Raw genomic sequence first — 15637 nt, forward strand, 5'->3', positions numbered from 1 at the left:
GGATTCTTTTATTAAAGGATTAATGCCAGTGTTGTTTAATAGGATCAGGCCTGTGCTTATTGCTAATATTAATACTTTAAAATATTTTATTAGATCCAAACATTAAAGGTGGCAGATTGGGATGAAATATTCCCTTGGGCACAGAGCCAGCCCTACAGAAACTTCCGAATCCTTTCTGACTCTTAATGTGAGGTCTTGCCAACCCTTTTGGTAGGCTTTGGATTGTGTTCAAGAACCTGGAAACAAAGTATTTAAGTGCCTTTGAATTCAGATATTTCAACTGAACTCAGGATTATACTGTCCTGCTAAATAAGGAAGTAAATTATTAGGCAATTTAGGAAAAAAATAATTAGAGAGGGAAAAGGACTACTTGAATTTTTTGGTGGAGGAAGGAAGGGGATGGAGGAATTAAGATGAGAGTCAGTTTATCTAGATCAATAATTTGAACTGCTTGTTACAGTCAGCAGCTAGACCCTTTTTCCCTAATCTGGGTGGGCATGATCCACACTGCTCTTCGCTGATACCTCTCTCTCTATCTGTCTGTCATCCGTGAAATTAAAGAACAGCTCAGGTCATGTAATGACCACCCAGCAGTTTCTTAGTAATGCTGTCAGTGGTGCCTTAAATGGTCTCCTGGGAAATAACACCATTAAAGTCTTCTGAAGAAAATCTATGAATTAAAATCCACTTTAAAGCCTTCCTCAAAAACATGTGGATTCACAACATGAGTGTGAATTTTTTTAAATATCCCTAAATGCCAAGGAAATATAATCATTGCATGAATTGAAGTTTACACTTTCATTTTCACATCCTGAATATTTGTTCTTGTTTTTCCCCGGGCCCCAGTTACATATCCTATCGGACAGTATGATGCACAAGCAATTTTAGAAAATAATTGATAAATTACTGTGAACTCAAATGAACAGAAGACCATCAGTCAAATTACGAAAGTTCTAGTATCATAGTGATGGCTGGATATCCCAGCACACTCAGAGATGCCCTGAATGGTCCTATATTTGCTATTTTAAACATTACTTAACTAAGGGAGCAAAAGAACGAGCTCACACATATATATATCTTGTGCTTAAATGTACATATGTGTATAGGTATCTATTGATAGCTAAATATATATTTAGGTAGAATTAGAGAACTGACATAGTCTTATAAATAAGCATAGGCATTTACAGTACATGGGAAAAACAGAGAAAAGGTGAGTCAAAATGTGAAACGCACCATACTCTGGGACCTGCCCCGTCCCACGCTTCAGCAGCAGCCTCACTCTTCTTCCTCCAGATTTGATGAGTTCTATTGCTCTGGCGTGTGTCATGTCCCTTGTGCTCTCCCCATTGATTTCAATGATTTGATCTCCTACCTGATAATTAAAAAAACATTAAGTCACCCATAGATGGTTCTATTCAAGTTGCATTTCCAACATGTTAGATAAGCATCGTACGCAGAGTACCAGTTTCCGGGAAGCATCCAAACGATTTGTTTGCAGCCTGCTGCCTCTTAGAAGATGCTAGTCCCTGGCTGCATCCTGAATCTGACCATCAAACTTAATGTACCTTTATAGAAATTAAAATATCAGACCACTGAGGCTGTGGTGATATGTCACTTATACTTAGCTGGTATGGCAGAGGCTATAGTTAAACTACTTAACATTTTATTTTTTAAAAATTAGGGCCCTGGCCAGTGTGGTTCAGTGATTAGAATGTTGACCCTTGCACTGAAGGGTCTTGGGTTTGGTTCCTGGTCAAGGGCATGTACCTGGGTTACCGGTTGATTCCCGGCCCTGGTAGGGGCATGTGTGGGAGGCAACCAATCAATGTGAGACATCGATATTTCTCCCCTCCCCTCCCCTCCCCTCCCCTCCCCTCCCCTCCCCTCCCCTCCCCTCCCCTCCCCTCCCCTCCCCTCCCCTCCCCTCCCCTCCCCTCCCCTCCCCTCCCCTCCCCTCCCCTCCCCTCTATACCCCTCCCCCCCTTCACTTCCCTTCCCCTCTCTCTAAAAGTCAATGGAAAAAATATCCTCAGGTGAGGATTAACAACAACAACAACAAAAATTAGGGAATAGATTTGATACTACTATTCCAAATAACCTGGTACCATAGCTTTGAAACAAGAAGTTAATATTTTAAGGTCTTTTCATTGAACACAGTGCCAACTTTGGGATTAGTGCAGCATCTAATTCAGCATGTTGGATGAAATGAATGGTTTTGGGCTTTTCTGAGAATTTTTATTATGCATCATTTAAATTTCCCTGGTGCTATTGTGATACTGCTTTCTTTGTAAATAGTGGTTGGTTGATATTCAAGTTTGATGATGAGTTTTCTATCACAGTCCTTGGAATTAGAAATGAGACCCTCTATTCTCCACACATGACTAGTGCCCTTGCTAAATCTTTGCTTCCATTCTCCACACATGACTAGTGTCCTTTCTAAATCTTTGCCATGTTCACACCTGGTTGCCAGAGCTATTTGGTTGAATACCAATCCCTCTTGATTTCTCAGAAATGCTTGGGTTACACAAGCAATTCCCATTTAGCCTTTGTGAATAGATGTTTGGAATAAAAGAGGTTCAACCATGAGCACATCATGTAACTCCCACAGTGCCATCATTGTCTGGAAATTTTGAATTAAAATATGTTTCATTTCAGTGCAAGTCACTTAAGACAAATTAGGCAGGAAAAGCACAATGAGTAGCTTTGCAAAAATGCTATTTTATTTGGGACCCTTAAACAAAGCAGATCTCAGCCTAAACTCCCAGTGCAAATAGAATTGCAAATAAACTCTCCATAGGAGAACACTATCAAGGTGGGTGCTGCAGGCTGGGCAAGAACAGGAACATTTGCTATCACAGTGGCAAGAGGACACTAAAGTAAAACCACCTCTCAAAAAAGTGGAGGAAAGAACAAGCACATGCTTGCTGTAGCAAGGAAGTAACATCGTTACCTAAAGATGGTTCTCCAGGAGGAAGGATTCCAATGCAATAAAGGGAAAGACATCCCCCTTTGTGTAGTACTTGGTGGCCTTTGAAGTATGGTTTTGGGTGGTGGAAGAGGTTGGCTTCACTGGCATGACTTTCACATTCCACAGAAGCATCATGAAAGGACTAAATTAATTTTGTTTAGGGCCAATATTTGCAACTTTTTATTTTCACTTCTCCTTAACTGTCTCCTTTCTCATAAAGCAACAGGCAAAGCCTAAAGTGGAGTAGCTTGCTAGAGGCCACATATTCAAGCCAGAGGCAGATGGGACCAATTATTCCTCTTCCATCAGTCCCCGCCCATGACTGAAACCTCCTGGCACCAAATTAAATTACAGAAGTAAAACAGAAGTTCCAATGAAGTTATAACAGCAAGTCTGATTACTAAACATCTTCACCTGGATGTCCAATGGGTGACACCAACTCAACACCAGCAGGCTGGGCTTACCACTTTCTCCCAAAGCAGTTTTTCCTCTTAATTTCTGAGTCTGGTTCATGCCACCACCATCCACCCAAGCCAGAAACCTGGGGGTCATGCTGGGCTCCTATTTCCTCAACTTCTTGGCATCTGTCTCTGTTCTCAAATTTTATTCCATTGCTAACTAGCTTAGTTCAGGCCTTTAACTGGATTATTCCAATAATCTCCCATTACCCTACTATCAATGTCCTCTCATTGTCACAATTCTCCTAAAGGAAATCTCCCCAAATGTATCATGCAAACTTAGGCACTTAGGGCCTTCCACATGCCACCAATCTCTTTGCCTCCTCCTTCCCATGGGACTGGTGATGTCCCAATCTTCCTCAAGGCCAGCCCAAACATCTCCTCTGTTGGATACCTTCTTAGACCTTATCTTCTTCTAAAGCAAAAGTGTCTAGTCATCATCACTACACCCCACTCTGTTGTTTCTCACACCTCATACAGAGACTTATGATTCTCTGTCTTCCCTCCTATACTTTGAGCTTCTTCACTCATCAAACAATTTATGAGTACCTATTATGTCTAGACAGTCTATTGGAGAGATAAGATAAAGATAGTGATAAATGGTATAGTTTCTGTCTACAACAAGTTCTAAGGTTAGTCGGAGAGAAAGTGGGTAAATAAGATAATTATTCAATATATCTTTGCTATGACAGAGGTATTAGCAAAGTGCTAATCAAGCGGAAAGGAGGGGCATCAAATTCAGAATGGGTGGGGCTGGTAGTCAGGGAGAGCTTCCTGGAAATAATGACATCTCAACTAAGTTTTGAAGCCTTAGTAGGAGTTCCCCAGGTGAAGGAGGAAGAACAGAATTATAGGAAGAGAGGACAGCCTATGCAAAGGCCTGGAGATTTGAGAGTGTGGTATACTTGATGAACTGTTAGTTTATTCTGTCACTCAGGAGTTTGGACTTTACTTTAAAGGCAACAGCAAGGGCACTGAAAATTTTAAACAGGGAGTAACCTGACCAGGGAGCAGAGTGCTGTTTAGAAATCAACCTGAGACATCAATATGAAGCGTGAATTGGAGAGAAAGAGGGAGACTGAAGAAGGGAGATGAAGTCATGAGGTTATCACATTGCCTACCCAAGTGAGAAATTGGGAGGCTGTGGGAAAGGAGATAATGGGGCAAATGGGGGCAGGGATTGGGTCCCATTTAACTATGTATATTGCTTGGGGTGCACCATACATATTTATCAATGAATGCAACATTTCCACAAGGTTTATCTTGAGAACCATGGGAGAAGGGATTATAAACAATTTTGACCAAAAAAATCAAACCTTGTCAACCACCTCACCCGAGGACACTTCTGTCTCAAGACTGACTTTTCAACAAGAACCATGTGGAGGGTGAAAGGAATCTTGTGGTGAGAAATAGTCACATCATTTTCACTCTGGTCACACACTTTAGTATAGCAAGACTTAGAAAATTTGATGTTTTCATTGTCTTGTATGTTTATTTTCCCTTTCATCTACTAAGAGCTCATGAGAATTAAGGGAGAAAAACTTAGCATGGCAGAGCGAGTGGTGGTTGGAAGACTGTGTGGGGGGTTGAGAAGCAGTGGGGTTCAAAGGCTGCATAGGGGCTGGGCTGACATCACCTGTGTGGGAGTTTCAAGGATGGGGCTCTGGGAGGAGTTGGGGATATTATAGTTCCAAGGAGCCTGAGCTGACCTCTTGGCTTGGCAGATTGCCATAATTTTAGCCTTCCATGAAGGGTCCCCTCAGAGGGAGAAGAGAACAACTCTGATGCCGGTTGAATTGAGTGTCCCAGTGCAGGTAGCCTGCTGGATTCCTTCCTCATTGGAAGTTTGGGAATAGTCTAAATCTTACTAAATTCAGAAATTTTTTTTGGGGGGGTGGTGATGGTCAGGTGATGAGACTGAATCTTACAAGGTGTTCTGAGCATACAGCAAAGGTGGGCCGACTCATTTGGACCTAGTGTCAATAGTAACAAACTGTGCAGGTCCAGCCTTAACACTACTGCCTCTACTTGTAAAATGGTGTAAATTGTAAAAAGGTTTAATTTTCATTTTCATTCCAATATCAGTATTATGTAGTCATTGTAAATGAAACTCCCTAAATAAATTTGGGATGTGATTTCTTTCATCTTCATCCCCTTAGTATCTGGATGTGTAAGGAGATGGATCTGTGCAGAAGAAGTTCTCTCATTACCTTCCAACCTGATCTGACTTCACTGTAGCTGCCAGGGTGCGGCCAGTTGAGGGGCATCATTTTCCTCAATCACATGTGAATCAATTGCGGGAATTAATTTGATAAAACCAATGGAAAATTCCTTTTCAGGGATTATGAAAAAGACCAGTTGTCACTCTGATGTAGTCTTTTTTCCCTATCTTCTCTCCACCATGTAGTTATCTTCAACTGAGCTACAGTACTAAAATGCAACTTTAAAGATCTCCACTTGTTCTTAGGGAGTTTTATTTTATTTATTTATTATTTTAAAAAATTTATCTTTATTGTTGAAAGTATTACAGATATCCCCCCCTTTTTCTCCATTGATCTGCTCCACCTTGAATCCAACCCCCTACCAGGCCTTCACCACACTTTTGCTTGTGTCCAGGGGTTATGCATATATGCATATAAGTTCTTTGATTAATTTCTCCCACCCACTCCCCCACCCCCGCCTTTCTACTGAGGTTCATCAGTCTGATGATGCTTCTGTGTCTCTGGATCTATTTTGTTCCTCAGTCTATTTGTTTATTAGATTCCGCATATGAGTGAGATCATGCAAAACTGAATCAGGAAGAATCAGAAAACCTGAATAGGCTAATAACAACTGATGAAATTGAAGCAGTAATAAAAAAAAAAACTCCTAGCAAACAAAACCCTGGTCCAGATAGCTTCACAGGGGAGTCTTCTAATTCTTTAAGTTGTAGGGTTTTTCTTGCTTTTTGAGGTAGGCCTGTAGTGCTATGAACTTCCCTCTTAGGGCTGCTTTCACTGTGTCCCATAGATTCTGGGTTGTTGTGTGTTTATTTTCATTTGTTTCCAGGAAGTTTTTGATTTCTTTCTTGATCTTATTGGTAACCCATTCATTTTTTAATAACATGTTATTTAGCCTCCATATGTTTGAATGCTTTTGAGTGTAGTTGATTTCTAATTTCATGCCCTTGTGATCTGAGATGCTTGATATGATTTCAATCTTCTTGAACTTGTAGAGACTGCCTTTGTGTCCTAACATGTGGTCTATCTTTGAGAATGACCCATGTTCACTTGAAAGGAATGTATATTCTGCAGCTTTGGGGTGAAATGTTCTGTAAATATCAATTAAATCCATTTGCTCTAGTGTGCCATTTAGAGTCACTGTTTCTGTGTTGACTTTTTGTCTGGAAGTTCTATCCAGTGAAGTCAGTGGGGTGTCCAAGTCCACGACTATGGCTGTATTGATGTTGATCTCTCCCTCAAAGTTCTTAAGGTTATTATTGATAGGTCCTTATTTATTGCCATTTTAATTCTTTATGCCTACATTTCTCTCTGTAATAATAATTTAACATTTCCTGCAGTGCTAGTTTGGTGGTGATAAACTCCTTTAGCCTTTTTCTTTTTGTCTGGGAAGCTCTTTATTTCACCATCTATTTTGAATGATAGCCTTGCTGGATAGAGTAGTCTTGGTTTCAGATCCTTGCTTTGCATTACCTTGAATACTTCATGTCATTCCCTTCCAGCCTATAGAGTTTCTGATGAGAAGTCAGCTGACAGCCTTATGGGAGCTCCTTTGTAGGTAACAAGTTACTTTTCTCTTGCTGCCTTTAAGATTGTCTTTGTCTTGAATTTTTGGCATGTTAACTATGATGTGTCTGGGTGTGGATCTCTTTGGATTCTTCTTGCTTGGGACTCTCTGTGCCTCCTGAACCTGTGTGACTTTTTCCTTGACCAGGTTAAGGAAGTTTTCTACCATTATTTCTTCAAACAGATTCTCTAACCCTTGTTTACTTTTGACCTCCTCTGGCACTCCTATGATGCAAATATTGTTATATTTCCTGTTGTCCCATGGCTCCCTTAGACTGTCCTCCTGTTTTTTAATTGTTTTTTTCTTTTTGGATCTCTGATTGAGTGATTTTTTTCTTCTCTGTCTTCTGATTCACTGATCTGATCATCAGCTTCCTCTAATCTGCTGTTTATTCCTTCCAATGTATTCTTTATTTCTACCATATCATTCCTAATTTCCTTCATAGTTTCCATATCTTTTTTCATGCTGTTGAGTATCCTTATAATCAGTATTCTGAAATCTATATATGAGCGTTTGCTTATCTCTATTTCATTTACCTCTTTTTCTGGAAACTTCTCTTGTTCTTTCATTTGGGGCTTGTTTTTTTGTCTCCCCATTTTGGCTGCTTATTTGGGTTTGTTTCTATGTATCAGGTAGATCTTCTAGGACTCTCAGTCTTTTTGGAAGGTCTCTGGTGCAGGCCAATGTCAGATGCTGTTTGTGACTGGCCTTGAGAACCCTGTTTGGAGCTATCAACAACTCACAGCTTGAAGTCCCCTCTGTTGGTGCTGGGTGCATTTGGACAGGACCAAGATGCACTCCAAAGTCTGCTTTTCCAAGGCTTGGGTCCAGAAGCATGTCAGGCAAAGATTCAAAACACCCTGAAGTCCTCCTCTGCCTACAGGTTGATTAATCTGATTCTCTTAATGAGCCTCAGGTTGTAGAAACTCCTCTGGGTGGGGTGGGAGGTTTTCCAGCAGGGTGGGGAAATTGCTTCCCCCTCAGGCAAAAGCTGCTTGAAGGTAAATGTCTCTCTCTGCAGTATGGGGGGATGACTTGGCCTAGGAATCCAGAGGGTTGCCCTCTGAGCTCTATCTCCAGAGCCCACAGCCATAGGTTCTCCTCACACAGCTCCAGTCCACTCTGCCCTCCCCTTTCTGGAGCCCAAGGTGAGTGGCTGCACATGAAACTTCGTGCATTGGCTCTTTAAGAGGGTGCCTGCATATCTAGCCATCTCTCCCTGGCAGAAAGAAACCCTGCTGCTTTTCACAGCCAGTTGTTATGTGGGCACCTTTCTCAGTTCTGGTGCTCTTGGCTGGGCTTCCCAGCCAGGGGTTTAGGCCCCAGAGTCCTCAGTGGGAACCCCCCTCCCCGGACCTTCAGCTGCTGCCTGTGGGAGCCCAGCCAGCCCTCTTGCATCTCTGCACTTCCTACTAGTTTCTATGTGGTTTCCATTTTTCCTCCTTGGTTATCAGGATGCTCTCCAGCTAGTCTTCAGTTGCAGTTGGTTATTCTAGATGTTTTTTCTATATTTTAGTTGTAATTCCAGTTTGGTCCTGGGAGAGTGTCAGTGTAGCTTCTACTCAGTCTGCTGCCATCTTTAATCCTCTGTCATTCTTAGAGAATTTTAAAACATCAAGTTCTAGTTAGAATTGAGATAGAGATCAGGGAGGTGGGAAGGAGGAGGAGGAGGAAGAGGAGGAAGAAGAAAAAGAGGAGGAAGAGGAGGAGGAAGAGGGAGAAGAGGAGGAAGAAGAGACCCAAATTACACAGAGGAAGTTCAGAAGATGTCAAATTTAGGAAACTAATGAAAGGAGTTAAGATAAATCCCAAGCTTTTTTTTTTTTTTTTTTAAGTGGAAGAAGTACTTTTATCTGTGGTTCTTTGGGGCAACTAATAACCTTATAGCAATGTCCTAGGGGCAGGTGAGTGAGATGAGACTGCCTGACACAGCCCAACGAGTTCCACATTGCTGTGCATACATCACAGCAGACTTTTCTTTACCAAAACAATTACCAAATCCTTGAACTTGCTTGGGGCTCTGCAGGTAAAACTTTTCCTCTTTCTTTTTTTTTCCAAAAAAAAAAAAAAAAAAGTTTATTTGAGAACAAGAGTGAAAGCTTTTGCACATCTGACAAAGTAGAATTGTTTTGATAGTTGACGCCAGCCATATCCAGCTCTACCAAAATTATCACAAATGGAACATATTTTTTCTAACAAAGATATAAGCATAAGTAAAGGACTATGACTAAATAGAGTCAAAGGACAGGTGAGGCCCCAAATCCTATCTCTTAGACTGACTCACAACACAGGATTTAAATCACACCATCCAGCTTCCCAATGCAGTGGTTCTTAACTTAACTTCTATCTGAATCCCAAGGATTCTTTGAACGGAAATCCCCATAACTAGGCTATACCCTAGTCCAGAGTCTCTGGGGGTGGGAACCAGGCATCAGTATTTTTTTAAAACTTCCCAGGTGATTCCAACGTGCAGCTGAAGTAGATCACAACTGCTCCAGGGGCTGGTAGCAATAATCAGCAAATTCCTCAGCCCACAACTCCCTCTAAGTATGGGGGATCTGTTGGGCTTTGATGGCTCTCATTGATACTATCTTTCACTCTGCTCAAGAACTCCATATGTTATCAGCTATGAGTGCAATCTTGAGCCTTTCCATATGCCTTAGTGATTTTTAGAGCACTATTTAATCAGGCAAATACCAGCAAAGAGAGAAAAGATGGAAAAAGAAATTTCCACAAGGTATTATATGAATAAATAAAATAAGTGAAAAAAATCTCAGGTTTAAAAGTAAAGCATGAGAAGTCAAAGCCTGTGAAATTTTATTTATACAAAAGAATAAAAATATTTTAAAAGGACGGATTTCAACTTATGTTTTTCAGCTTTTCTTATTCCTTGAACAAGAAATTGCTTCCAACTCATAAAGATTTAAGATTGGTAATTATTAAATAAACACTCTTTACCTTTCCCCTGCAAAAACCAAAGAGCCAAGTTCCCCATTTTGTTTATGGTAAACCAGATTACTTTCAGTTTAAGAACACTGGCAACTCCATGAAACAGATTATTAGATATGTCAGCAGGAAGGTATGAGCTGTACAAAGTCATTACAAAAGCCTCAAAGGAAAATAAGATGATAAAAACAACAGCAGACCATGGAATACTATGCAGCTGTAAGGAAGAAGAATCTCGTACCCTTTGGGACAGTATGGATGGACCTGGAGAATATTATGCTAAGTGAAATAAGCCAGGTAGCGAAAGACAAATATCACATGATCTCGCTTATATGTGGAATCTAAAGAACTTAATAAACTAATGAACAGAATAGATTCAATGACATGGAAGCATAGATGAGACTGATGAATGTCAGAGGGATGGAGGAGGGCGGGTGGGTGGAGGGGGAGAGAGTAACCAAAGAATTTATGTGCATATATACACAACCCAAGGACATGGACAATGGTGGGGAGAGGGACTGGGGAGGGGGAAGGAACAGGGTGGAACGGGTCATTGGGGAGAAAAAGGGACATCTGTAATATTTTAAACAATAATAAAATTTAAAAAATAAAAATAATAAAAATAATAAAAATAAAAAACAAAAAAACAAACAAAACAAAAACAAAAACAAAAAAACAACAGCAGAAAAATGATAAAACACAAACAAAATAAGAAAATGCCAGGTATTTATAGCCTCCCTCTGAAATGTGACCTGTGCTCTACTTTCAGCATAAAACAAAAGCAGAGACCATTTCTCAATGGGTATCACAGATGAAGCTGGTGCCGGCCAGTTTTGGGGGAGATAATCAGTCCAAGAAGGGAGATTCAGTTAGCAACTTGCTGGTATTACAACCATGTCTTGGTCTTCCTGTAGTTTAGTTACTAAACATGACACAAACTAAAAGAATCAATGTGGTCTTACAGAAATGACTTTTTGTCACCATATTTAAGTACAAACTACTTAGAGTCTCAGGCCCTGGGCCTGGGAAAGCCAAGGTGGGTGGCCAGCACTGAGGCAAGGGATGTTTATCTCTGTGAGGCCAGAGGAGGGAAGCAGGGTTCTACTGCCTGGAAGCTTCTGCACTAATGAGTCTTCTAATAGGCAGAACGTGGTTTATTTTGTTTAACTTCAGATCAGTCCTGAACAGTTTTTATTCTTCATTTTTTATGGCTGCTGTGATGACGTCCTGAGAGGGAGAAGAAGCAGCCTTCTGCAGTTTCACTCCTTCTACAGGTCCATCCAGATCCTCAGGGTCCTCCTAATTGGGCTCATTTTCTGACTGTGGAGGTCTGGAGAAGTATCATTTTCGGTCCCACTTCCTGGTTCCCTCTTTTCAATGAACTGGTTCTAAACTCCTGCCAATGCACTTACTGCGGCTGCTGAAGTCATTGAGAATTTACTGAAGAGCCGTTCAGCTTCCTTAAACTTCTGGTTTCTTCCATTGTTTTCATTACTGGAGGTTTTTTTGGTTGGTCAGATACCTATCCCAGCCATGAATAATATTGCCATACATCTGCGTGCTTCCATGTAGCTTCCTTCAAAAGCATAGGTCTGTCTTTCCAAGTTTGCCAGTGTTTCCTCCAGCTTCTGCTTCTACCTCATAAGCTCTGCCAGCTCCTGCCAGGTGTCTGGGATCTGCAGTGGCACTGCCTTACTGTGCATCGCCATGTGGGGCTGAGCAAAACCTTTTCTCTTTTTATTGGAAAGTCAAGACATGTAAAGATAAAAGTTTCAATATTTTTTAAGTGGTTAATAGTACAAGTTGCAAGGAAAAAAACGTAAACTCTGTACTTTATGCATTTTTGTAGCAAAGCCATATAGAAAGTATTTGATTTGACTCAAAGAAATCTTTCTAAGAATTACATTAATCCTGGATTTATTTCACCCCTAGTCATGGTAGTCTCTGCTCAAGGCTGGCTCGGACATCTCCGCAAACATGCTTTACAGGTGTAATCAGTTAACTGCACTCAGACTATGGCTGCACCATAAGAGCATATTTCACATTATTATATGACTGAAATGATATTAGATTATAACTGAGTGTGAGGAATTGAACCCCTTAGGATTTTATGCGATAAACAATGGATATCTCTATTCCTTATTTTATGAAAGACCTAGCTATGGCCAATTTTTTTGGCTAATGATATGAGGTCACAAGTTAGCTCCATCAGAATTTTTCACTTACAATCTGATTTCTTCTGCTGATTCAAGACCTCTCAAGAGAACACACCTATTGTCTTTGCACAACTATACCTGTCATAATTCTTGACAAGTAGTCTCTTGGTTCATTATTGTTGAGTAAATGAGTGTTAGGTTTGCTTTTCAGTAACAGTAGCAGTCTTTGTTCACACTACATAGTTCAGCTTAAGTGCACCTCAGCATAGCTTAACCTTTCTTGAAATACTGCCTTAAACACTTCCAGTCAAACCAAAACAATTTCAGTAGTACTTACAGGAGACCAAATGAGGTTTCAGTAATGGTGACCTACAAAAATTGTTAGAGACAGGTAAAGTTAAGGAAACAAATGCTGAAGGACTGAGAGAAACAGGAACAGAGGCTGAGTCTGAAAGAAATAATAAAGGGCCAGTAAAAAAAAAGTCAGCTATGAACAATTATATGCCAACAATTGGACAGCCTGGGGGAAATGGATGAACATACAGTCTTCCAAAACTCAGTCAGGAAGAATCCAAAAACCAGAATAGACCAATAACAACTAATGAAATTGAAGCAGTAATAAAAAACAACGCCCAGCAAACAAAAGTCTTGGACCAGATGGCTTCACAGGTGAGTTTTATCAAACATTCAAAGAAAAACTAACACCTATCCTTTTCAAACCATTCCAGAAAATTCAAGAGGAAGGAACACTTCCAAGCTCTTTTTACGAGGCCAGAATTATCTTAATTCCAAAACCAGATAAAGACACTACAAAGAAAGAAAATTACAGGCCAATATCCCTGATGAACATGGATGCTAAAATCTGCAACAAAATATTAGAAAATCAGAATCAGCAATACATTGAAAAGATCATACACCATGACTAAGTGGGATTTATTCCAGGGATGCAAGGCTGGAACAATATTCACAAGTCAATAAACATGATACATCACATAAACAAAATGAACGACAAAAACCACATGACCATATTAATAAACACAGAAAAGGCATTCAACAAAATCCAGCACCCATTTTTGATAAAAACTCTCAGCAAAGTGGGAATAAAAGGATCATACCTCAACATAATGAAGGCCAAATATGACAAATCTACAGCCAACATCATACTCAATGGGCAAAAACTAAAAGCGTTTCCCCTAAGAGCAGGAACAAGGCAGGAGTGTCCACTTTCACCACTCCTATTCAACATAGTATTGGAAGCCCTAGCCACAGGGGTCAGACAAGAAGAAAACATAAAAGGCATCCAAATGGGAAAGGAGGAAGTAAAACTGTCATTATTTGCAGATGACATGATATTATACATAGAAAACCCTGAGACTCCACCAAAAAGCTACTAGATTTAATAAATAAATTCAGCAAAGTAGCAGGATACAAAATTAACACCCAGAAATTGATGGCATTTAAAAAAAAAATCTTTATTGATTTCAGAGAGAGGAAGGGAGAGGGAGAAAGAGAGATAGAAACATCAACGATGAGAGAGTCATTGACCGGCTGCCTCTTGCACACCCTTGACTGGGGATCAAGCCCGCGACCCGGGCATGTGCGATCTGGATCCTAGGTTGATGCTCAACCACTGAGCCATGCCTGGCCAGGCTCGATGGCATTTTTATACACCAATAATGAACTCTCAGAAGGAGAAACTGAAAAACAATCCCATTTACCATTGCAACAACTAAAAAAGATACCTAGGAATAAACTTAACCAAGGAGGTAAAAGATCTGTACTCTGAAAACTACAGGACACTGGAAAAAGAAAAAGAGGAAGATACAAATAAGTGGAAGAATATACTGTGTTCATGGATTGACATCATGACATCATTAAAATGTCCATACAACCCAAAGCAATCTATAGATTCAATGCAATCCTTATTAAAATACAATCAGCATATTTCACAGATCTAGAACAAATATTCCAAAAATTTATATGGAACCTAAAATACCCCGAATAGCCTCAGCAACCTTGAGAAAGAAGAACAAAGTTGGAAGGGTCACGATACTGTATATTAAACTACAGTACAAAGCCATTGTAATCAAAACAACCTGGTACTGGCACAAGAACAGACATATAGATCAATGGAACAGAACAGAGAAGCCAGAAATCAACCCATGCCATTATGGTCAATTAATATTTGATAAAGGAGGCAAGAGCATATGATGGAATAAAGACAGTCTCTTTAATAAACAGTATTGAGAAAATTGGACAGGTACATGGAAAAAAATGTAACTAGACCACTAATTTACACCATACACAAGAATAAACTCAAAATGGAGAAAAGACTTAAATGTAAGTTGGGAAACCATAAAAATCCTAGAAGAAAACATAGGCAGTAAAATCGTATACATCTCATGTAGCAGTATTTTCACCAAAACATCTCCTAGGGCAAGAGAAACATAGGAAAAAATAAACAAATGGGACTACATCAAACTAAAAAGCTTTTGCACAGCAAAAGGAACCATCAACAAAATGAAAAGGGAGCCCACTGTATGGGAGAACATACTTTCCAATGATACATCTGATAAGGGGTTAACTTCCAAAATATATAAAGAGCTTATACAACTCAACAAGAGTAAGACAATCCAATTAAAAAATGGTCAAAGGACCTGAATGGTCACTTCTCCAAAGAGGACATACAGATGGCCAATAGACATATGAAAAGATGCTCAATGTCACTAATCATCAGAGAGATGTAAATTAAAAGTATAATGAGGTATCACCTCAAGCCTGGCAGAATGGTTACCATCAACAAATTAGCAAATGACAAGTGCTAATGAGAATGTGGAGAAAAACCTGGTACACTGCTGGTGGGAATGCAGACTGGAATAGCCACTGTGGAAAACAGTATGGCATTTCTTCAAAAAATTAAAAATGGAGCTGCCTTTTGACCCAGTGATCCCACTTCTAGGAATATATCCTAAAAATCCTGAAATACTAATAAAAAAGAACTTGTGCACCCTTATGTTCATAGCAGTGCAATTTACAATAGCTAAGATCTGGAAACAGCCCAAGTGCCCATCAGTAGAAGAGTGGATAAAAAAGCTGTGGGACATTTACACAATAGAATACTATGCAGTTGTAAAAAAAAAGGATCTGTTGCCCTTTACAACAGCATGGATTATTATGCTAAGAAAATAAGCCTGCCAGAGAAAGACAAATATCACATGATCTCACTTACATGTGGAATCTAATGAATAAAATAAACTGACGAACAAAATAGGTCCAGAGGCATGGATGCATGGAGCAGACTGAGGGATCTCCGAGGGGAGGAG

At 40.0% G+C, this 15637-nt stretch overlaps 1 protein-coding gene and 1 pseudogene across 5 annotated transcripts in view; both read right to left on the reverse strand.

The window, feature by feature from the left end:
• Window positions 1–15637, reverse strand: part of MAGI2 (membrane associated guanylate kinase, WW and PDZ domain containing 2) — a 1283361-nt gene that overhangs the window by 54796 nt on the left and 1212928 nt on the right. For all 4 annotated transcript variants that reach the window (XM_081147187.1, XM_081147188.1, XM_081147190.1 and 1 more), the window contains one exon: window positions 1234–1372. In XM_081147187.1, the coding sequence (XP_081003313.1) occupies window positions 1234–1372 (139 nt within the window). The remainder of the gene's footprint in view (window positions 1–1233; window positions 1373–15637) is intronic.
• Window positions 11294–11867, reverse strand: LOC308561757 (chromatin modification-related protein MEAF6 pseudogene; annotated as a pseudogene). Its single transcript has one exon. The product of its transcript is annotated as a chromatin modification-related protein MEAF6 pseudogene (transcript).

Source organism: Miniopterus schreibersii (genome assembly GCF_964146895.1).
Source record: "Miniopterus schreibersii genome assembly, chromosome: 9".
NCBI classification, from domain to species: domain Eukaryota; kingdom Metazoa; phylum Chordata; class Mammalia; order Chiroptera; family Miniopteridae; genus Miniopterus; species Miniopterus schreibersii.